We start from the raw sequence: 22,230 nt of genomic DNA, 5'->3' as shown, positions 1-22,230 counted from the left end.
TCATATATGTTAATATACGCTGTTGTGGGGTTTGTGAAAACGTTGCTGTTTTATTTTATTTTATTCAAGTTCAACATATTTCGACGACATAACCGTTTAGTCATGCATGATATACAACAAAATATGTGCGAATTACTATGCCACTACGTAACTACTGCTAATCTTGAAATACGCTGTTGTGGCGTCTGTTAATACTAAGGCTAAACGATAAATGTACCACAGGCGATAACAGCATAACCATACTTATCTATAGAAAAATGTGCGAACATGCAAACCATTGTCATACTCCTCATCTATGTTGATATATGTTAATATGTGCTGTTGTGGTGTTTGTGGAAACATTGCTGTTTTATTTTATTTTATTCGAGCTAAACATATTTCGACGACATAACTGTTTAGTCATACATGATATACAACTAAAAAAAAAAAATGTGCGAATTTCTATGCCACTACGTAACTACTGTTAATCTTGAAATACGCTGTTGTGGCGTCCGTTAATAACCTGTAACCACATGCACAACCAAAATAAAGAATTAAAAAAAAAAAAAAAAAAAATGACATGTGTGACATGTCATGATTCCCTCTTATTCCAGAGGTTTGGTCCTTAAGGGGTTAAACTTGAAATTAACTTTGACTTCCCCACAATTCTCTCTTCAGTAAATAACACACTGAATTGCTGAAAATGGTCTTTACCCAACTCTCTGTGTAGTTTGTCTATATTACCACTAGATGGCACACAATTATCTTTAAAGTGTTTCTAACCATTTTCTCTGTAGACTGATGGTCACCTGGACTCCAAAATATACTTCTACGACGTTGAGCTGGATACGGTGACATTTTTTGACTTTTGGAATGGGCAGGCAGAAGTGGAGACCCCGTCTATCCAGGATTCCGATACGTAAGACAAGCAGGGTTGCTGACCAACGTCTGTCTGTCACGTTGCACCAGTTTGCTTGTTGTTGCATGACAATTTGGGAGCGTGGGAGAAGCTGTCTCATTGTTATCAATGTTTACATGGAGTGTACCAGCACTTTTATCTGTTTCTAATTTAAAAAGGTTACTTTTTACTTTCATTATGCTTAGCATAGTGTTGACAGAAAATGTGGCTGAAGCACCCCAAATCCCAATATTATGACTTTCAAATCACAAATTCTTTAAATTTAACAGATGACTCGAGAATCATGGGAGTTGTAGTAAAGCAAAATTCCATTATGTGTAAAGTATGTATTTATCTTCTTTCTTGGACCACTTTAAAGCTATGATCAGGTCACTCCTGAGATGAGTTGTACATGTTCTATCTTGTATTACAGTTATGGTATTTCCAGTTGTTTGGGGATTAACCAGTTTTGTCTGTGCCTTAATATCCTGGCAGGAATCTCACTGAAAACACCAAGCTCCTAAACCGGACCCCAATCAGTCACTTCTGGGACCAGAGTGAATCTCGACTGCTTGTATGTGAGGCCATTCTGACCATTCCAGATTCCACAAATATGTCACCGAAGAACCAAGTTTACAGTCCTGTCGATGCTTCTCATGGGAAGGTATGACTATGGCCTTAGCAGGTAGAAAGTTATAAAATGGTCAGCTAAAAAGTATTCTTCCATGTTAGTGTTCTGCCATTTTAATCCCAAATGAGATACTCTATTTTTGCTACCCAATCATGGATATTTAGTAAATGGAGAATTCAAAGGGGATTTCAAATTTAGGTCCTGAAATTTAAGCATAGATGACTTAGAGAATTTTTCCAGTTTGGCAGTTTTGACCTTAAATGGACACTATAGGCACCCAGACCACTTCAGCTCATTGAAGTCGTCTGGGTGCATAGTCCCAGGTCCCTGAACCCTAGAAAGGTAATTATTGCAATTTTCAATAAACTGCAATAATTACCTTTGTGGGTTAACTCCATCTCTAGTGGATATTTAGTAAATGGAGAATTCAAAGGGGATTTCAAGTTTAGGGCCTGAAATGTAAGCATAGATGACTTAGAGAATTTTTCCAGTTTGGCAGTTTTGACCTTAAATGGACACTGTAGGCACACAGACCACTTCAGCTCATTGAAGTGGTCTGGGTGCATAGTCCCAGGTCCCTTAACCCTGGAAAGGTAATTATTGCAATTTTCAATAAACTGCAATAATTACCTTTGTGGGTTAACTCCACGTCTAGTGGCTGTCTACCAGACAGCCACTAGAGGGACTTCAGGGCCGTTAGGCAAGTTTTGGTCTCCTAACTGATGCTGGACATCATCATGCTATGTATGAGGACATCCAGCGTCACCCGAAACCCCATAGGAAAGCATTGTATAATGCTTTCCTATGGGGCTGTTCTAACGCGAGTGCGGCCACTTCCATGCATGTGCATTAAGTCTTCCCCGCCGGCTGATGTCCGCAGGGGTGGAGGGAAGGTGGGCCATGAGCCAGCGCCTAGGGACATCTCAATTTCAGAATGCCGCTGGGGGAACCGCAGAACCGGCACTGGAGGTAGATGTTGGGGTTAAAGCGTTCAAGAATGGTTTAACCCCTTAAGGTAAGAAAGCACATGAAGGCCTACTGGCACCGTAAGAACTTAATTTTGATGTTGGTGACCAGAGTGTTCCTTTAAATATGTCTTGGAACCATACTTATGCAAAAAGAAAGCACTGGCTCTGTTATAGTACATCAGTGGTGTAGGTTATGATTTTTCTGTATGGTATAGTAATTACAGACTCAAATATTTTTATTCCCTGAATTTTAGTTCAGTGCAACCTTTTGGGCCACGTCTATTAATATGGAAAGTTACACATCGAAATGTCAAATACCAAATACCTCTTCTGCTGTCTGTCTGTGACAAGTCTATGGGATGAACTATTAGGCTTCACTGAAATTCTGATATGTTCATGGCCCCTTACTGAGGCAGTTTTAATTAAATTCTGTTTGCCGAGCAACTCTGAATCCCATATTGAGTTACCATTGACTTCTTTAAAAAGGTGCGGGTATGCAATAATCATTTTATAAAAGTTCCAATTTCAAGAGAAGTCAGCACTTTTATACTTTCCCCCAGCAGCACCTCCTGTCTGCCAAGTAGAAGTGTCAAGTGAGTGTTTCTCCTGGAGAAGCATTGGTTTAACATCTTCTCTGTGAGAATCATTGTTGGTGTATCTGAGTGCTTCTCCTGGAGAACCATTGGTTTAACATCTTCTCTGTGAGAATCATTGTTGGTGTATCTGAGTGCTTCTCCTGGAGAAGCATTGGTTTAACATCTTCTCTGTGAGAATCATTGTTGGTGTATCTGAGTGCTTCTCCTGGAGAAGCATTGGTTTAACATCTTCTCTGTGAGAATCATTGTTGGTGTATCTGAGTGCTTCTCCTGGAGAACCATTGGTTTAACATCTTCTCTGTGAGAATCATTGTTGGTGTATCTGAGTGTTTCTCCTGGAGAAGCATTGGTTTAACATCTTCTCTGTGAGAATCATTGTTGGTGTATCTGAGTGCTTCTCCTGGAGAAGCATTGGTTTAACATCTTCTCTGTGAGAATCATTGTTGGTGTATCTGAGTGTTTCTCTGTGAATGTTGGAGTGTTCCTGAAATTACAAGACTAAACTCAAATCAAATGACTCCCACCTTTCCATGCCGAGTCCTCCCATATAGAGTTACGGTATGTTTTCTTTACATTTCTTTCAATCCTTTTGAACAGACTCATGCTTTGTTTGCAGGAGGATGTATTGGTCATGTCTTTTTTCAGCACTCAGGAGCATGGACTACTGCTTCAGGAGAGCTTCCCGCGTCCCGATGTCCTCCAGTCCCTTCTTGGCATTGAAGTTCCAAACTATTACTTTACTAAGAAGGTTAGCATGAATCCGCCTGTGCCACTCGCTCTGTTAGCACGCTACTGCCATAGAATTGTGTGCTGGAATGTAGAGATTTTATTAACATATTGTCACACAGATGCCATGATGTGATGAAACCTTTATTCCCAAAGTTAATGTGTTTACCTATGCCTTTTATTTGATCAGCTTTCAATGTGTAACTGATGCAACTAGTTTTTTAATATCGGAGAGAAATCTGTAACTGTTTTCAATCCTCCAGGTTATAGTACATACAGCTCTGTTTACAAGCCAGGAGTGCCTGCGCGACCACTCCTTGGGCGTTATAGAAACATTTGGAAGTTATTTATTGTATCAACATTCTGTTTTTTTTCTTTTCCTTCATTAAAGGCACACTATACAGTTAAGAATACAAACATGTGTAAGGGAATGGGGCGCTGTATGATTCTATAGTGCCAGGAAAACAGATTTGTTTTCCTGGCATTAAAGAATCCCTTTAACCCCTTAAGGACACATGACATGTGTGACATGTCATGATTCCCTTTTATTCCAGAAGTTTGGTCCTTAAGGGGTTAAAGTGTGCCACAAACACAATCCCCACATGGTTGTTCTAATAGGTCACTTTAGCTAAAACTGTGTAAATCTCTCTGCTAGGGTTTCAAGCTAATATAATATTTATACATTTCAAAATGAAGGTATAACCCAGCCCCCCCTGCCCCCCCTCCCCATATAAAAAAAGTAAAAACAGTAGATGTGCCTTTTCTGTAATTGAAGTGTGTCTTTGATATTTAAAAAAATAATAATAAATGTAACTTCCCTTGGGAGATTTTTCTATCTGTTCTATCAGTGTGTATGTGTGTGTCAGCATTCTAAATAAAGATATCTTATCGCCAATCAGTAGGAAAGATGATGGGCAGAATTCTCCTTCCTATTGGCTGCACAAGGTTCTGCTGGTATTCTAGCCCAGGTCTGCATTTTTCAAACCCTATCATATAATGTTTATTTTTCTAGATGACCGTAGCATCACTGAGTAACATACTACGTGACCTGGACAGGGTGCTACTAACTGTGCTTGCCTTTATCTAGCTCGGATCATGTAGTTTCCAAGGATACCTGCTGTATTCATGATTTACTCGATTGCTTCCTCACATATCATAATTCCATGCTTTCTTTGGTCCCATCAATGTTTGCCTTATTGTTTTCATTTATTATATTACTATTCATTTATGTGTTTGCTGCTTTTCCTTGTGCATGTTTTTTTTCTGTTATTTTGATTTATTATTATTTTTATTTTTTTGTTGCTTTATTTTTCCGTCTGCCTTCAGTTGTTGTATCGGAGGGGCTGTGCTTATCAGCCTGTTGTAAGTATGTTTGCTATTCATACACGGCTTCTCTGCATGTTTCCACAGCCAGTGTAATAAGTAATGATGTGATCCGTACACTAGTTGAAAACCTAGATTTTCATTAAACTGAATATTTGCCGGTTTTGTGTTGACCCACAGGAAGTAAAGAATGACGACCAAATAAGCCATCTGTAAAATAAGAACCCAGTACTTCCTGCTCCTTTAGATGACATATTGATTGCTTCCTAGTTAGTCTTAGTAATAGTATTACAATGTAGTGTTCTAGATTTGTAGGGACAGTGATCATACCTGCTACCCATTTCCTGGATTCAATAACAATTTAATCACAAATGCAACACATATCGGCTTTAAAGGAACATTAAAACGTTAGGAATACCAACCTGTTTTGCTAACGCTATAAGACCCCTGTTCCTAGCTAAATACAGGTGTCGCCCCACACACCCTTTGCCAAAAAATGAATAAAATCAATTATTTACTTACCTTTTCCAGTGCAGAGGCTCATCTCATGGAGGAGGTATGGCCTGTCCCACGATGATCCAATCCAATGCTCTTAACAGAGGAACATTGGGGACCTGATACGCATATCCAGTGAGAAATATTTGCACGTCCTAGCTTCCCCACAAATAGCATTGTATATAACCTTGTATTTACTATGTATTACAATGCAGGATCAAAAGGACAGTGTCACTGCACCTAGACCACCTAACAGAATTCCTTATGTTACCAGATCTGTGCTTTATCTCAGATGTTTAATAAAAAAGATAAAATAAATATTTAACAGCATGCCTCTCTTATCTGAGAAATGAAGCTGGAGCAAAAAATAAAATGTTGCCCAAAACACAGATTCTGGTTGATAATCTCAATGCTACCTGTTCTGCTTTCCTCCATACACTGTCCGTTGGATAATTATAGACCATCCATCGTTACACACGAGCCCCCTCCAGCAGAGGTAATTTGAGAAGTAGACATTAAAAGCAATAAATAAAGTGATATACCTGATGAAGGAAGTGAAGAACTATTAATTACTGCTGCGTGACACGCAAGAGATTTTGGACAGCAACAGAAGCAAATCACAGATAATTTGTTCTTTGAAGTAATGGTTTCAAAATGAATTCTATCATTCTCAGACGTTTTCTGTCTTGTATCTTGCAGCCTGGGGAAGAGGAGAGGTCTGCTGAGGTAGAAAGTGTGACACAGCGAATCCCCCAGATGGTGTCAAAAAGACCCCTGCGTGACTTTATTGGGCTCGAAGAGTGTGATAAGACCACACGGGAAGCCATGCTTAATTTCAGTTTCTTCCTTACTGTAGGAGATATGGACGAAGCTTTTAAATCTATCAAACTCATCAAAAGGTAGGACATGCTTTCTTAATTGACGGTATGCTTGGGGTACAATATAAAATAGCAATCGTGAAAGGGGGGTGACTCATAGGGGAAAACAAGGTAAATGCTATACTACTTCACACAAAACACCATTTAACAGTGTGTTCAGTTCTTTATTGTCCTATTACACGTTCTGTATAATCAATTAAAGACATCATTTTATCTTATCTACCTGCCATGACGGGTTCAGAATGGAATATATATTTTTGTTTGTTTTTTTGTTTATTTTGCAGCCAGACTGTAGCCATGTTACAACCAAAAAGGTTTGAGCGCACACACACACCAAACAGGAGTGATTACCTGGGGTATAGCAAATAGGTATCTCCTCCTTAGTACACAATGATAGGGTTTGACAAATGGAAAATCCCTATATAAAAAATATAAATACAGAGAAGGACATAGTGCAACCTGTATAGTATATACACTTAAAAGTGAAAATTTGAGATGGAATCACTCACACTTTTTTGAGCCGTTTAGAAGTAGGCTCAGGACTTATACAGCTTTCATGTCACTTAAATGGGACATGCACATTTACTGGAATCCTCAGGCCAGTTCCCCTTAGGTCCCAATGATCATCAAGTTTGGAGTCAGGAGTCAGGAACCAGGAGCCAGGAGCCAGGAGTATCAGGATAGTAATTTATTTTAACGGATAGTTAAAAGATAAGTTATAAAAAGCAATATTGCACACACAACGCGTTTCAACCAACTAGATGTGGTCTTCCTCAGGTGCTCTTCTAAGTTACAATAGATAAACCACAGTTTATATAGGGGAATCATTACCTGCTTAATTAAACAAATTCACAGCACTTGTATATGTAATTGCCCTTATATGGTCCGGACCGGATGTGATCTGCCACCTCCAATATGGCTGCACATCCGGTTCGGAAGGGCATATAAACAGATTCAATATACCATATACAAAAAACAATCACCAGAGACAGTCAATACATCCTATCCCCATCACAGTCAGCTACCATGATATGATAAAATCATGTGTGACTGTGAAAATAGGTATATCTAGGGTTCTTTCGATGTTCCGTTTCGTCACTTCCGGTGACGTATCCGAAAATGGAGTCCGCCCGTCGCGTCACTTCCGGTGACGCATACATTAGCCGAGCCCATCAATCTTGCTTCTGGTATCATAATGGGGAGGCGGAAACACTCTCTTCGTTCTCCTGGGAGTATAGGAGTGTCCATTTTTGCTTTGAAGATAAGGTGGCCATCTTAAGAGTGGGCAAACAGTCCTCTTATGAATGATTTCACACGCAAGGCACATATTGCGTATAAATAAAAGAAAAACACAAAATATACATGTATTAATACCAACATCCACTATACACATATAAATGCAACCCATTTTATAACTCTTTAATGCAGATAATAAATGCACTGCATTATTTAGGGGTGCATCAATGTAACAGTGTTAAATAAACCATATATAAAAATTCCTGTACTAGGAAAACTAAAATATAAAAAATAGCTGTCTATTAATAACCTGATCTCAACCGACTAGACCAGAAATGATATAGAATAAAATAATTATATTAAATAAAACATCCTAAAAAGGACCATATTAAAAATAAAAAAGATATAAATACTATAAAAATTCTTCGTAAATGAGTTCTCAGATACCATCAATTATAACAGCTTATTGATCTCAAAATCAATTTTGAGATCAATAAGCTGTTATAATTGATGGTATCTGAGAACTCATTTACGAAGAATTTTTATAGTATTTATATCTTTTTTATTTTTAATATGGTCCTTTTTAGGATGTTTTATTTAATATAATTATTTTATTCTATATCATTTCTGGTCTAGTCGGTTGAGATCAGGTTATTAATAGACAGCTATTTTTTATATTTTAGTTTTCCTAGTACAGGAATTTTTATATATGGTTTATTTAACACTGTTACATTGATGCACCCCTAAATAATGCAGTGCATTTATTATCTGCATTAAAGAGTTATAAAATGGGTTGCATTTATATGTGTATAGTGGATGTTGGTATTAATACATGTATATTTTGTGTTTTTCTTTTATTTATACGCAATATGTGCCTTGCGTGTGAAATCATTCATAAGAGGACTGTTTGCCCACTCTTAAGATGGCCACCTTATCTTCAAAGCAAAAATGGACACTCCTATACTCCCAGGAGAACGAAGAGAGTGTTTCCGCCTCCCCATTATGATACCAGAAGCAAGATTGATGGGCTCGGCTAATGTATGCGTCACCGGAAGTGACGCGACGGGCGGACTCCATTTTCGGATACGTCACCGGAAGTGACGAAACGGAACATCGAAAGAACCCTAGATATACCTATTTTCACAGTCACACATGATTTTATCATATCATGGTAGCTGACTGTGATGGGGATAGGATGTATTGACTGTCTCTGGTGATTGTTTTTTGTATATGGTATATTGAATCTGTTTATATGCCCTTCCGAACCGGATGTGCAGCCATATTGGAGGTGGCAGATCACATCCGGTCCGGACCATATAAGGGCAATTACATATACAAGTGCTGTGAATTTGTTTAATTAAGCAGGTAATGATTCCCCTATATAAACTGTGGTTTATCTATTGTAACTTAGAAGAGCACCTGAGGAAGACCACATCTAGTTGGTTGAAACGCGTTGTGTGTGCAATATTGCTTTTTATAACTTATCTTTTAACTATCCGTTAAAATAAATTACTATCCTGATACTCCTGGCTCCTGGCTCCTGGTTCCTGACTCCTGACTCCAAACTTGATGATCATTGGGACCTAAGGGGAACTGGCCTGAGGATTCCAGTAAATGTGCATGTCCCATTTAAGTGACATGAAAGCTGTATAAGTCCTGAGCCTACTTCTAAACGGCTCAAAAAAGTGTGAGTGATTCCATCTCAAATTTTCACTTTTAAGTGTATATACTATACAGGTTGCACTATGTCCTTCTCTGTATTTATATTTTTTATATAGGGATTTTCCATTTGTCAAACCCTATCATTGTGTACTAAGGAGGAGATACCTATTTGCTATACCCCAGGTAATCACTCCTGTTTGGTGTGTGTGTGCGCTCAAACCTTTTTGGTTGTACATGTTTCTTTAAGTATATTTAGTGGTGATATACTTGGTTTTGGCTGCACCATCCACCGATTTGACCCTTTAGCGCCACTTCTATACTATTCACTGTTACTTGTAGCCATGTTACGTTTATCCCTTCTTATCTACTGTTTGTACTAACGCTTTTGTTTTCTACTTTTGAAGAGAAGTATTTTATCCATTAATAATGAAAACATAGCTTTTGTTTAAAACCAGTTTTCTCTCTAAAGACTCACTGGCGAGTGCTCATATTCCTACTTGGTATGGTTTGGTTCCTCTTGCACATAGATCTTCAACATAAAGTAAAATAAGTTAATTTCTAACATCAATATAAATTATAAGAAAATGCTTCCCTGATTGTATTGGCTGTAAAGAGCTGTAAATGGTAAATATTGTTTCTTATATTATGCAATATGCTGCTAAAATCATCAGGGGTATGAATCACCATTCTCTAAAACCTCCTTTCAGTATACCATCAGCCCAGTTTGAATATGGTAGAAAGTCTTGTAAAGGCTTTTCTCTTGTTGTAAATCTTGTCAACTGATTCTAAGTGGGTGATGCCTGTGTTCCCATCCGCCTTGTTCTGCCTGGTTCTTACTTTTCCGATTCTATTATAAAAGACAGCTATGTCTCTAATATGTTTATTGACATCTTTATATGAAGTCAATAAATTGGCTGAATGATTTCAGTTTAGGAAAAGGTTTGTTTTCTGTCCGTATAAAAAATCTGAAACAAAGCTGATGTTTACAAAGGTTTTGTCCATCAATCATGGTTGTCTGTTTGATACGTGCATTTTTCAGTATGTGCAGTATTTATTTATGTTCATCACTAACTGTCTATGTTCTGAATTAGCAACTCTTATCTCCACTTATGTGCGATAAGCTGCGTCCATTACCGTTTAAGTGGAGTAGCACTTCCTTACCTCTGTGTCTGTTCTTTTCGAGTGTTTTCGAGTGTTGACCCTCGCAGAAGTGGTGCGACAGGAGGTTAGGCTCTGGAGATAAAAATTGGCAAGATAACAGGAAATATGAGAGGGTACTATTACAAGAAAGCCCATGTCCCAAATTGCATATTTCCATTATGTAGAAGCCCGTGCTATTTGGAATTTCATTAATTTTATTTAAAAACACGGCATTACCTTTTAAACCGCCAACCTAGTACCCGAGCAAACTTTTGTCTCATTGCGTTTTTCTATTGCTTCAATAGATTGTTAGTTCCTTTGCGCAGAGCCCCGGTATTAAAGCATCACAGGGCTGTACGTATAATTTGAAGCTGTATACTCTGCGTGGTTTATTCATGGAACTGATATGACAGATTGCAAATTTGAGGCCAAAGTGTCAAGTTTGGGGAAAAAAAAAACGTTTATTAAATTGTCTTGTTGATTTCCCACAGGTTGTGAATAAAACCGCTGTGTGTCAAAAGTAATAATCTAAACACCCAATAATTAGAGTCGATAGGCGGAATTTTACCAATCACAATTGCTAGATTTTCATCTTCCGTAGTGTAGCGTTACAGCAAGCTCAGCTGATTGATGATATGCATTAAAACAGGATAAATAAATGAGTGGATAGTACAGGCCAGTTTACTTGCGCTGTTGGCTGCACAATTGTGAGGAAGGCATCCAGTAATCTTTTTCCATTTTTTTTTTTTTTTTTTTTAAATATTGCTTCCACCTAGAAATTCTTTGAGAAACAAAATTCAGTCCAAGGTCAGTTTGGCAAACAATCCGTTTTTGATTACTGATGCTCTGGATGTTTCGGAAGTGCACACAGGGCAGAGGTCGTGTTTGCGAGGAAGTCTAATTCCTGCTGATTCCAGCATTTCCTTCATATCAAAAAGGGAAATAGCCTCGGACACAGTCCCTTTAAGAGCCATTCTTAAAGCCAAGGGAGATGGAAATGTCTTTGTCACTGACTAATGAATAGTACGTTAACCCTTTAAGGAACAATGCATAGACAAATCCCTTAAAGCCATAATGTGCCTGGTATTTCATTACATTCTGGTGTTTAGATGCTAATAATGTAGGCTTATGTAGAGTGCAAAAAAGAACGAATGAGAACTCTGAGAACGGACAAAACCTTAGAGTAAACTCAATAGCTTGCCCTTCGGTACATCCCCACTCAGGTTTTAAAACATTTTTTACTCACTTGTGCCATTACTGAGAGAACATCTCTGAAGCAAATCAGACTTGTCCCACCTGTACGGGCAGTCCAGATCTGAAATGCCAGCAAGTTCCCTCTGCACAAGAGATACAGCAACCCCAGACGATCGTTTCGGCCTTCTTTGGGCCTCGTCAGCGAGGTGTAGCTGATACCCCTCTAGGCACAGTGAGCACGGGTCCATGTCTGGATTATCCTTTTAACTTGAGGTGAGCCAAGTTAATGCATTAAAGCAAAAAAGAAAGAATGAGAATGCCTATTAATTTTTACTCCGATTCACATTCCAAGCTCTCGTGAATGCCTTCATCGAGTTATAATGTGCTACTTCCACTGGAAGGCTATTCCAGGTATATACTACTCTTCCCGTAAAATAGTATTCCCTCATTTCCCATCTTCCGATTTTAGATAACACCCAGTAATTCTATTAATTTTATAATTGATGCTTTAACGATGAAATGCCTCATGTGATATTATGGTTTGTAATCCCCAGTAAACACAAAAATAGATAACATGAACCTGCTTTTGTGGATAAATGTAGAAACTGAGAATCTCTCTATTTACAGTTACTTGGTTTTGGATTGCAATTTAGTAGGTAACTCGATTTGACTTTTTTAGAGTGCTTGCATTTGCTTTTTCTAAAACCATGTGACTGCTCCTTTCTATATAATGTAAATATGCATGTAGATGTGCGTGCAGAGGATTATGGGAATTATGGGAAAATTATGCCGGGTGCACATATGAATGCTGAGTTTCTGATTAACATGGCGGCACTGCTGCAAAAGGGGTTTGCAGGCCTCCCAAGCTTGGCGGCATTGAAAGCCTCAGTACACTTTGCACTCCCTGTACCTGAGCTTGTGAGACAGAACTGTATTATGGGATACCGCTACAGATGACATTGTGGTACCCAGGTGTAGAAAACCACATAAGCATCTTCACATAAATTAAAATCCATGCACATAAGACTTGCTTTTCTTTATTACATTTAATTTTACAAAAAACACGATAAATAATTATATAAAAATTGAAATATAATGATATCTGATATTAATATACATTGTTGGTTATAAAGTGGGTGCACTTTTACTTTTGTTTTAAATATATTTCTATTTATCCAGTGAAACGTTGTTAACATGGATAAACCGAACAAAAACATAGGGAAATTGGCGTAAACAATGTCCTTTTGTCTACAGACAGGTTTATGTGAATTATTAGTGCACACAATTCTATGTAATGTTTTAATATTTTATATTTCCTATAGCAGGGAGTGACAAAAAGACAGATCCAGCTGGTGTAGAACTTCAAGTCCCATGATGCTGTGCAGCATCATGTGAGCTGTAATTCTGCATTAACTTTAAGGTTAGAATTGCATCATGGAAGTTGTAGTTCTGTAACAACTAGAACATTCCTGATTTAGGGCATTTTTGGTAACATTAACATTCAAGTCACTGGTCTCTGAGTTTCCAGCTGTTTATACAGATTGCATCTGGTACTATAATCGTTAATATCTGCACATATGGCCTTTGCAATATTCCCTCTTTTTTAGGAGCTACATTCACCTCCGTTTACTGAGGGAATAGTTCCTTTCTATCACTTCTAACCATAACTGTAAATCTCAGGTTTTTGTCAATATTTGAGTGAATTTGTCTTCTTGACAAGTGCAAATAGCTGACGTTCGGCTTTTTAAAGTGCTCCTGTCATGACTGACAGAACTTGGTAAAATAATTCAAACGATGTGCCTAACGTTGTGGAAAGATGGAGGTCTCATGTGCGGCTCCATTGCTTTCAAGTGACACTGCAACAACCCACAACTTGCACACAAGGAATTTTATAAACACTTCAGCCATCATTTAGGGGCCTGACATTGGTATGTGCCACATTCATTCCAGGACGCCATGATGGGTCAGTGGTCTGGTTATTATATGTTTTAGTCTCCACATTTGCTGGTGATTTCACCGGCACAATGTGTAGATTAAATCTGCATCTACTCAAAGGCAATCTTGTTATTCACACACCTTAAATAGACTTTAGAATTATATCTGCAGGGAGTGAATGGACACACAAAAATACTGCACACGAAAGAAAAAAGTTAACATGACAGAAATTGTTAATCTCCGTTCTGACTGCATTCAACAGGCCTATGGTCTGAATTGGGATTGAATGTTGAAGGGCCATGTAACATTTTTACATATGAATTGCGTACATCATTTTACACACTGAATTTTCACTTAAGTTAAGTAAGAGAAGGAAGAACTGCCATTCACGCTCAATGGTGTGGTCTTGTATTTTTCTTCTTCGGTCCTTATTTCTAAGAGTACTCAGTGGAGTTTGCCATCCCAACATAAAAATGGACAAAACCTAACTACCTTCCCTCTGACTATGTCAAGTACCAAATGCAATCAGAGAAGACCTCAAGATGTCCACGATTTTGTATCCAAACAGACAGAAACAATGTAGATAGCTCCAAAGGTTAACTCATTTTGTCGTTGGTATTATCTCGGCATTTGATGTAGGTGAAAATCTGTTTAAGCTGCAAATATCCTCAGTTTGGGTTGTTTCATAAACCCTCCATTGAGATATATTGTAAGCGATTGCTGTTTTGGGTAACTTTGGCCTATTGGACTGAAGAGTTTGAAAACATTGCACATTCCATCAAAGCAGCTTCCAACTTCTCCTCTCGCAATTAAGAATGTTATAATACACAGTGGTATATTTAATAGTAAAATCTTATTGCTGTTTCCCCATGTTCCCTTGATATTTGACTTTGATTGCTTCTCTTGATGGATAAAGCTATATTTTTGGCCATACTGATCCACTGACAATGTTTGTGGTCCTAAGCCAATATCAGCATGGTGACTCGACATAGTCATTATCCAACCCTCGACGAAACCGAGCTGTAAGAGTGCGGCTAATGACAATGACGCGGGGTGCCATACAGTCTTCCCGCCGGTGAAGAATGTTCCAGATGAGGATAGCAGCTGCTAGTGTCGCCAGCAGACAGGCAATGATGTCCAAGTAGCAAGACCAGGACAAGTTGGTGTAAGGACCAATGCGATAAAACGTCACCAGCCCAATGACCAAAACGAAACCTGCCAGGAAATATAAAATATGATGGGTTATACCCTGATTTTGCATCTTAAATAGCAAAATTTACACTTACAGTTGGGCACATTAGGGATGTCATGATCAATGTGGAACATGCTAACTTTCTATAGACCATTTTTTGTTTGATATAAAGTCATATCCAGAATAACTGAGCATTAACTGTTAGGGGACCAGGTACATTTTTTTGGGTCTGTAAAATTCGGAGAGGCAACTGAGTAGTGGTGTGTATACAGAAAATTTCATTAAAGCAAACTTTAGTTATTCTTTTATTTTAAACCATTAGTGATGACTGAATAGAGTCCTCTAAGTTGTTATTGCAATGGCAAGACATAAATTGTCCTTGCTTTGTTCCTGTGTACGGCACAGACGCCATTCAATGCTAAGGTGAGATCTAGTGGAAGTGCCCAGTATCACAGCGTAGCCGCTGAATTACAGCCTGTTTTGTGGGAAGGAACGTCTCTCAGTTTGTTGTTTTGTCTCGTGTTGGTATACAGTGGCCTGCACACTCCCCATGTCTATAATTAGGCTGCCCCTTGCTTCCTCTTTTTTGTGCTGCAGTCTGCGCTGTACGCCGGGCCGAGGGACACAGACTGGAGGGCGCCAGGATGTCCCTACACAGGAGGAGGAAATGCCTGTTACTACCTGTTATGCAAACTGGGCCTTGAAAGCCTGGGACATGAAACAAAATGGGAGGAGGTTGCTTAATAGAGAAAAGCATGGAGGAAGCAACTTAAAGGAGTAGTTCCTTTAAAAACAAAAAAACAAAATTCAATCATGGAACCAACATGTTCAAACTTGTCCGCCACTGATAGCTCCTACATGGATAATATGTTATTTAGTAACTGCTATTTGATAATGTCGATTTAATTATTAAATATAAGGGGAAAAATGTAATGTCTTTATTTTCAAGCCGTGGCTAGTAGCTAATGTAGTTTAGGAGTCTTGGATGTTTTAGGACTGTTGTGTTCCTGATTTTGCCCCCTCTGGATTTTAATGAAGAACTATAAAAAGAATGAGTAGCAGTTATAAGAACTCCATTTACAATGTAGTTATGGATTGCCGTTGAGCAGTTCAGACTTGTGTTTAGGTCCAGACTACACAGCGTCTGTCCATTTTACTCCATTCTACAACAATGACTGAGTGGCTCACTTACTAGCCAACTGGAATACTGCAGTAATGGCTTCTTCCCACCACTGGGAATCCTTGGAGATAATCGGTAGACCCACCAGGCCCATCAGGAAAATCAGTTGGCCAGCTGTAAGAGCTACCGTGGCAATAAGGTTACAGGCCCTCATCATGTCAAACTGCACTGGAGAGGGAAACAAAATAATTGGACACAATCAAATCACACACAACACAATGCGATGTTCTATATATTTACTCTGTTTCGTTTATGCTTCTTAAATTTTGCAACTTGATGGTTATTCATATCTAGAACTTATAAAAAAAATATATATATATTTGGAATATGCTTTATTTAAAATCAAATCTCTTAAATTTTTCCATGCCGTGCTATGATAATATGACTGGTGCCCTGAATATACCAGGGACTGGCCTGCTAAGCTGACAGTTACACCAAGATGGTGCTGGAACATTGATTGCATTGTGTGGTTGGAAGTGATGGACCTTCTGTTACATCAAGGACCATAGGTGGAACCGTAATTCTGCATCTCTGATAATGCTTCATAATCCCGTGGCACGTTGGAGGTTGTTTTTAAACATTGACATTAAGATAATTTCTTGTAAGACTTCATCTTGCTATCAGAACATATACTTGGGTGCCACACAAACATACATACCTGCATACTCACTTGATTAATTCATGTCCATGATTTAATGGGATATTATTATTATTATTTATATGGCGCCAACAAATTCCACAGCGCTGTACAATGGGACATGAATAAGGACTTCTAACAGCGGTATTACAGCAGATAGAGTGATCATTGAAGCAGACCAGGTTTTTGAGAAGGTATAGGCCTGTGTGGCACTATTTATGAATATTTGCTGTATTCTGTAGATTTGGGTTGACTCATCCATTGTGTTTTCCTGGGCACACATCACTTCTATGTGTTAAGCAGCACATGAAAAGTGATGCCCAATAGTACGCAATTTGTTTATGCTACAGGAAAGAAATGGAATATTCAATTTCTCTCCTCCATCATGTGAAAGCTGACAATCGCACCATAATGAGACAGTTGAACGATGTTGCTTTTCATGCATTGTCATTTGTGTGCAGGAATGCAGGTTAGGATCTGTCACCCGGTTTTAGAGCCTCTGTCAGAGGCCGGAATGGAGAGGCCTGTGCAAGTGTAGTACAGAATTTTCATACCTTTAAAGAAAACCTGACGCTTTCCAGGACATTTAATATTATGTTTAGTTATCCTCCATATTTAACAGATATATGTAAAATTGTGAAATAAGTCAAATTAAATGACAAAATCCACACCTCTTTATCCTGCAAATGGTCACCTCCATCTTGGCTCCCTGTCAATCATTGTTATACTATGATCAGGCACAACATTAACACCACCTGCCTAATATCATGTTGGTCCCCCTGTGCTGCCAAAACAGCTCTGATGCGTTGAGGCATGGACTCCACAAGACATCTGGACATGTCCTGAGTATGAGGCACCAAGATATTAGCAGCAGATCCTGCAAGTTATGAAGTGGGGCCTCAGTGGATCGGATTTGTTATTACAGCTCATCCTACAGATCGAAATCTGGGGAATTTGGAAGCCAAGGCAACACCTTGAACTCTTTGTCATGTTCCTCAAACCATTACTGAACAACTTTTGCAGTGTGACAAGGTGCATTATCCTGCTGATAGAGGCCTCTGCCATCAGGGAACACCATTGCCATGAAGGCAATGTCTGCAGCAATCTCTAGGTAGATGGTACGTGTCATATAACATCCATGTGAATGCCAAGACCCAAGGTATCCCAGCAGAACATTGCCAAACAAAATACAACATTGCCTCTGCCAGCTTTCCCATAGTGCATCCTGCTGCTATCTCTTCTCTAGGTAAACTACACACCCAGCCATCCACCTGATCTTAAAGAAAATGTGATTCATCAGACCATCCATTGCTTCATAGTCCAGCTCTGACACTCATGTTCTGATTGAAGATGTTTTGTGGACAAGGGTCATGCCCACTCTGATCAGTCTGCGGCAACACCGGCCCATATGCAGCAAACTGCAAGGCACTGTGTTCTGACAACTTTCTATCGTGGCCAGCATTAAAGGAACACTATAGTGTCAAGAATACAAAAATGTGTAGGTTATCCGATCCCCCTCTCCATGAAGATTAAAAGTTCAAAAACGTACCTTTTCTCCAAAACTGTGCCGATCTCGTCGCGGCTGGCTCCACCTCCGTGGCTGAGAGCATGGAGACTCTGAACGTAGGTGCTGCACAGTGTGCAGCACTGAGATAGGAAGCACCTCTAGTGGTCGCCTGAGTGACTGCATCTTTTCTCTGAAAAGGCAGTATTTGCATTGCTGAACCTGCCGGGAAAGGCTATAGACAATAGAGCCACTACATTAAGCTTTAGTAGTGGTTCCTGTGACTAAAGTGTCCTTTTAAGTTTTTCAGCAATTTGAGCTACAGACGGGCTAGCCTTTGCTCCCCAATGGCATCATTGATCCGTGGGCACCCATGACCCTGATGCCGGTTCACCGGTTGTCCTTCCTTGCACCCCTTTGGATGGGTACTAACCACTGTATACTGTGAACGCCCCACAAGATTTGCTGTTTTGGAGATGCTCCGACCCAGTTGTCTAGGCATCACTAATTGGCCCTTGCCAAAGTCACTCAGATCTTTTCGCTTGCCCTTTTTTCCTGCTTCCTACACATAAAATTCAAGAACTTGGAGTGCCCTTTTTTGTCAAGGTTATGTACTGTGTGAGTTTTCAGGAATTGAGAGTAAATTTAAAATAATTTAACATTATAGGCAGACTAAATGTGGAATTCCTTAGTAAATACGCCTGCCACTTTATATAAAGATCTTACATTCATGGTTTTTCACCCTTGCATTTTATGGACTTTTAAAGAATCTCTTGGAGATGATGGATGTGGACCCTAAACAGTACAAGATCTACAAGATTGAATGGTTGGGAGGAATGCTATAAATATAATTTTGTTTCTAAAACACACATGTATTGCATGCCTTTGTATAATTAAAGGGATACCTACAAAATATTAATGCGGTTTTCATCTAATAATTCTCTCTCACCTACTGGCAGTTTGGCACCGTCCCTCCATAACATGACATTTTACAAAGCTGCAAAGTGTTTAAAAAGTCTGCATGTGGTGTTTGACCTGTGAGGGAACCGAGGTGGGGGGAAGGAAAATGAACGATGAATCTTTTATGACCAATGAGCTCATGGGTGTTTTAACTGGTTTTCATTTTACTCTTTCGCTGCTGGTAGTAACATGATAGCAATGCGAGTCTCAATATCGCCCCATTGCAGGCCTTGGCCATGTAAGTGTTAACCATTAAATGTCATGGATACAAAATGACCCTGCAGATTAGGACCACACATGCCTGATTCTTCTTGTGCTAGGTGTACTTATTGCATTCTACAAAGGGGAGGTTTAGAGGCGTGGGCCATAGATGGGAAGCTGCCACGCTCAATGTTTAGAATAATTATAATTCCGTATAGAGAATACTGGCAGTAATTTAATAAAACACATGTTAGCCTATTGTATTATGCTTTGCAGAGCCTTCTGGCACCAACGTAGTTATACAAGCCCATTAAAATGTGGATAAATTCATGATGCTTCACTGGCTGGCTGTATTTTCTGGGCTAGAATCCCTTTGGGTATAAATAGATCTTACAGGGTAATTCACCAGAATTAGAATTCAGAGTGAATTTAAAATGAATTTCAAATTTAAGGTCGGAATAACCAGACTGGAATAAAAAGTCAGATATGTTTCTATGGCTTGAGATTTGAAATTCACTTTCAATCCTCACGTTCGTGAATAACCCTGTTAGTGTTTTGGAGTGTATATGTCACAGATCAGAAATATGCAAACATAGGAACTCGAGAGAATTTGGTACAACCCGAAATCAAAAATGGAAGATAACAAACGTTTGTGCTTACAACCAATTTTCTATAACAGACTGACATCCATACACATCTCAGTTTTCATCATGCATTTTCTTTTTTTAAACAAAGTTTTTTATAAACCTCTCTTTTCTGATTCGACCATGTTTAAGCACAAGGAAACAAACTCTTTTATAGAAAAGCTACCAATGTGGCTTGATGGAAATCATTAGAACATTTCAAGGTTAAACTTCTTATTCAGTGTTTTTGAGAAGCTTTCCAGCTACTGATGTTTCTCTGCAATCAATGAGTTTGATGAAAAGTAAATAGCAAAGTGTGGATGAACGGTGAACTGTATCAGGAAGAACATATTAACAAGAGGTAACACATACTTATAAAGCGTATAATTTACTAGAGAATGGAAGCTGTGCATCAGAGAAAATGTACAGACAGCATAGAGTACTACTAGACACAATGAACGTGTAGATATAGTTTATGTGAACCCATGGAAGATGTATGTACTAATGATAGCAGATACTCACGTTTGACAGTGTGACGGGATTCTTGTAACCCTGAGGGCTCCGAACCCCAGCCAATTGATTGGCACTCCTGTTCTTCCACCTGTCCTGGTCGATTGCTAGATCCTGAAGCCACTTTTCCAGCCATGCACATCTTCCACAGCCCCACGCTGCGCTTGCGTCCCTCATCCAGCGTCTGGTACACCCAGTTTGGGGTGAATGCAGCCATGTTGTTGAGAATCAGTGACACTAAAGCCACTGCTACAGCCACTGCCACAAATCTCTGCATGCCCATCGCCCGTTACCAACAAACTGCCCGCTTTTGTTAAACGGGGCCCCTGTTGCACGGCACAGGGTCAGGGGCAGCTAGAGGACATCTCCACTCATTCTGAGAGTTGAAAGACCCCCGGGAATTGGACAGCCAGTCCAGCTGGCTTGGAAGTCCCATGAAAAGATGGTAACAAGTCAGAGAATCTAACAATTTTTAACAAGCCTCTATCCACACTCCTGTAAGGCAACCTCTACCTCCTCTTCACCAGGATGCAACAACATTCCCGTCTGGACCCCAACGAACTTAGGCCCCCAACGAACCGATGAAATTAGACTCTCTCTTATTCCCACGCCCCAAGGAGACAGATGTATTCCAGATGTTACGTCTCTCTTACAACCAAATTGGGCGTTTTTTAAAAAGTCACTCTTAGGACAGAGGTGCTGCGCTTTCCATATCTGATGATGAAAAAGGAGAGTCTCTCTGCTGCCTTGACAAGGAGCTAATGTAAATTAGAGAAACTCTAAGAATGCTTTATCCCAGACCAGCTGCTGGTGGAACAGAAAAGCCTGATATCCTATGTCTGTGAAGGATTGTGGGGAGAGAGGGGTTGGGGTGGTAGCAGCTGGTAGGAAGGGTTTTTTGTGTTTTTTTTTGGATATAAATATTTTTGGCATGGAATTCTGTTAATTTGTTTCCTCTCTGTCTCTCTCAAAGGAAATGGTTGTTTTCGTGTCGTTGTGTTTCCCACCCCCCTTTCCTTTTTTTTTCACCCATCTATCCCCCCCCCTTACATTTTTCGATTGAGCTTTGGGGCGTAGATAGAAGCTCTGAATTGAAATTCTAGCAGGATGTATTTCCTGGAAGGCAGAGTCCACTCTTGTAGCTTTCATCCTCCTCCTCCCAACTCGGTTACTATTTATTTCTTGTTAACCAGCATTACAAGGAATGGGGGCTGTGGGATAAAGAAGGGTCACAGCCTCCCAATGAAGTCATGAGGATGGAACGACTGTCAGATATTAGCAGCCTAGAGCTGGGCTCTCCAATCCTTTCATGTGTTCCTAACGCAAGACATCTGATCTGTGGAACAATGCAATTTGAGACCAAGTAAAAAGAGCAATTCTAGGACAAAGATCTAATTGTGGTGCAGTTGCTAGCAGCATTTCTGTTGGTTTCCATGGTGACTGCAATCACTTGTAGAACTTTGCGATAGAATTGCTGTTTTGTACATAATGCGTAGTAGCCATCCCATGTATGGTAGAGTTTAGACAGTACAACACAGCACGTCACCTATGGAATCAGGTGGGGAATATAAGCAGTCTTTCACCCTTTGCATTAAGGGCCCCAAACAATGGAAACCAATGGAATGCACCTCCTTTTATTCCAATTTTCAGGACTTGTTTTAGGGGTGTGCAGTTAACACACAAACCGGAGGCACTGCTGCACTGCCTGCGGCAGCGATAGACCATCTAGATATACAACCGGTTTGCAAACAATATAGGGGGC

The 22,230-nt window shown here is 39.5% G+C and overlaps 2 protein-coding genes across 2 annotated transcripts in view; one reads left to right on the top strand and one right to left on the bottom strand.

Annotated features, from left to right (window-relative positions):
• Positions 1–22,230, top strand: part of IFT140 (intraflagellar transport 140) — a 75,098-nt gene that overhangs the window by 20,882 nt on the left and 31,986 nt on the right. Inside the window, exons 15-18 of the mRNA XM_063430603.1 lie at positions 777–898; positions 1,373–1,541; positions 3,689–3,820; positions 6,316–6,515. Of these exons, the coding sequence (XP_063286673.1) occupies positions 777–898; positions 1,373–1,541; positions 3,689–3,820; positions 6,316–6,515 (623 nt within the window). The remainder of the gene's footprint in view (positions 1–776; positions 899–1,372; positions 1,542–3,688; positions 3,821–6,315; positions 6,516–22,230) is intronic.
• TMEM204 (transmembrane protein 204) lies at positions 12,507–21,386 on the bottom strand. Its single transcript, XM_063430601.1, has 3 exons — positions 20,481–21,386; positions 16,046–16,201; positions 12,507–14,876 (listed from the first exon to the last, which is right to left on the bottom strand). Exons 1-3 carry the CDS (start codon positions 20,749–20,751, stop codon positions 14,632–14,634), a joined length of 672 nt encoding a protein of 223 aa, XP_063286671.1. The 5' UTR covers positions 20,752–21,386; the 3' UTR covers positions 12,507–14,631.

This window comes from Pelobates fuscus, chromosome 8 (assembly GCF_036172605.1).
Source record: "Pelobates fuscus isolate aPelFus1 chromosome 8, aPelFus1.pri, whole genome shotgun sequence".
Classification (NCBI taxonomy): Eukaryota; Metazoa; Chordata; class Amphibia; order Anura; family Pelobatidae; genus Pelobates; species Pelobates fuscus.
The sequence above is the reverse complement of the archived record's forward strand: the minus strand, read 5'-3'. Positions and strand labels throughout refer to the sequence as shown.

What these genes read in the sequence shown, in the direction of transcription:
- TMEM204 (XM_063430601.1), bottom strand. Translation starts at nt 20,751, where the DNA reads ATGGGCATGCAGAGATTTGTGGCAGTGGCTGTAGCAGTGGCTTTAGTG. An exon ending in ATCCCGTCACACTGTCAAAC is followed by an intron (nt 16,202 to 20,480) that starts GTGAGTATCTGC and finishes TTCCCTCTCCAG; the next exon opens with TGCAGTTTGACATGATGAGG. An exon ending in TGCAGTATTCCAGTTGGCTA is followed by an intron (nt 14,877 to 16,045) that starts GTAAGTGAGCCA and finishes ATTTCCTGGCAG; the next exon opens with GTTTCGTTTTGGTCATTGGG.